The 2,098-nt window shown below is 41.6% G+C and overlaps 1 protein-coding gene across 1 annotated transcript in view; it reads left to right on the top strand.

The window, feature by feature from the left end:
* Positions 1-1,074: 1,074 nt before the first annotated feature.
* The window catches only part of LOC102211014 (ceramide kinase-like), a 2,915-nt gene continuing 1,891 nt past the window's right edge, over positions 1,075-2,098 (top strand). The window contains exon 1 of the mRNA XM_005754941.1: positions 1,075-1,114. Within this exon, the coding sequence (XP_005754998.1) occupies positions 1,075-1,114 (40 nt within the window). The remainder of the gene's footprint in view (positions 1,115-2,098) is intronic.

Here is a 2,098-nt window from a genome sequence, read left to right as displayed (position 1 = left end):
AAATTGTCCTTTCGAATGACTTTAACCAGTTCATTTTCCAAGCTGTCCTTCATCTTCTGACAGATGGAGGAGAGAACATGTGCTGTCATTTATATCATTATTATTTTGTCAAAATCTTTTTATGATCACTTTTCACTCTTACTTTTATTTCCTCTTGGTCTTCTTTGTTGAGCTGAGAAAGAGAGAGAAGAGTCACATCAACATTTCTCTCTTTCTTTTTTAGCGCACTCACACACCACAAATATTGTAATCAACCTGATATTACCAAAAAGTGTGATCATTTTGTTTTTTCCAACATTGCAGCTTGGGCATGACTATTTTTCAGTTTTCTTTTTTAAAAAACTGTTTACTTGCAATGAAAATTTTGAATAACTGCAGGTTAAACAGTGCTAATAAGCTAGTATGCAGGTGACTATGAATTAATCACTATGAATTAAAATTGTTTACAAAGAATTAGTTACAAAGAATTTAGTTTAACTCTGACTCAAATACTAAGTCAAATAACTACATAACTAAAAATCGAGCAGCACGGTGGTGATTGCATGTTCTCCCCGTGGGTTCTCTCTGGGTGCTCCAGGTTCCTCCCACAGTCAAAGACATGTGGGGTTAAGTTAAGTGGTTGAATGGTTGTCTGTCTCTCTGCGTTAGCCCTGCTTCAGGCTGGTGACCTTTCCAGGGTGTACCCTGCCTCTTACCCTATGGTAGCTGGGATAGACTCCTCCTTATCTTTGGAGACTGTGTTTCACTAGTTTTGCTTTTAGCTAAAGCCAGTGTCACTACTGGAAGACTGACGCAATACCTGGACCCTACAGTGGCTGCACAGGTAATCCAAATGCTCCAGGATGGCACATTGATACATGCCATTGCTAGATGGTTTGCTTTGTCTGCCAGCACAGTCTTAAGAGAATGGAGGAGAATCCAGGGCAGTAACAGCAGTAATTCTAGGAGAGCTGGACAGGGCCATAGAAGGTCTTAAACCCATCAACAGGACCACTATCAGCACTTTTGTGCTATGAGGGACAGGATGAGCACTGCTACAGCTACAAAATGACCTCTAGCAGGCCACTGGTATGAATGTCTGTGACCAAACAATCAGAAACAGAGTTCATGAGAGGTTTGCATATTTTTGTGAATGCACAGGTCCCTTAAGGCCCTGTCTGGTCTGGACTTTTACTGGGTCATTGCAACATCTCGATTCTTTTCTTTTTAAGTTATTCTGTCGTAGATTTTGTGCTTGGGGTCATTGTCCTGTTGGATGACCTCATTTGGGGCAAGCATTAGCTGTCAAACAGATGGCCTCACATTTGACTCTAAAAAACAAACCGAAATCCTCCGCCACCTTACGTCACAGTCGGTATTAGGTGTTTGTGGTGCTGTGCTTGGTTTTTAAGAAAAATAAAGCACCGTAATGTTAAGAAATGCCCTTATAAATTTTTCCAGATTGATGGTTTTGAGATCATTGCTGATGCCTTTCCTCCTTGGCATTGTGTTAGCAAACACCTGAATGCTCCAGATCTGCACACTGCAACATTTTTTGCTTTTATCGAGGTGCTCACACTTAAGATAATCAATAATCAAGTGCATTTGATTAGCACTACCTGGATGCTACTTCCTCTCAAAATTCCTAAGGAAGCAGTTCACGGTGTATTGACGTTTTCATAGAATCGCACAGAGTCTTGTTGTTAAGAAATATACTCTAAAACACTTCTTCAGTAAAGACTCAGAGAAGAGAAACACACAGAACTTCTTGCTAGCAAGGGCAGCCTCCAGAACTGAGACTTGCACTGAGAAACTGCCCCGGTCTTTATTTATACTTGAGTGGGTGCTTGTGTGTGTGTGCGTGTGCGTGGCGTCCTGCTGATCAAAGGGTCATATAACAGCCCAAAAGGAACATCCTTGGTCATAAAGAGGGTAGTGTCCCCTGGTTCACCCTAGATAACACAGTGAAGAAGTCCAGCAGTTCATCTAAACAAAAGGCACTTAGACTAAAACAGACATAGCTACGTTAAAACAATAAAACAAGGTACGACCTCTCCCATTGCTCCTAGGATGTGGGGGTGGACACTAAAACACCTTGAAGTGTTACAGGCCCCCTAGG

This window comes from Pundamilia nyererei, unplaced genomic scaffold (assembly GCF_000239375.1).
Source record: "Pundamilia nyererei isolate P.nyererei 1_Seehausen unplaced genomic scaffold, PunNye1.0 scaffold00766, whole genome shotgun sequence".
Classification (NCBI taxonomy): domain Eukaryota; kingdom Metazoa; phylum Chordata; class Actinopteri; order Cichliformes; family Cichlidae; genus Pundamilia; species Pundamilia nyererei.
Note: the sequence above shows the minus strand (reverse complement) of the source record. Positions and strands in the feature narration are given on the sequence as shown.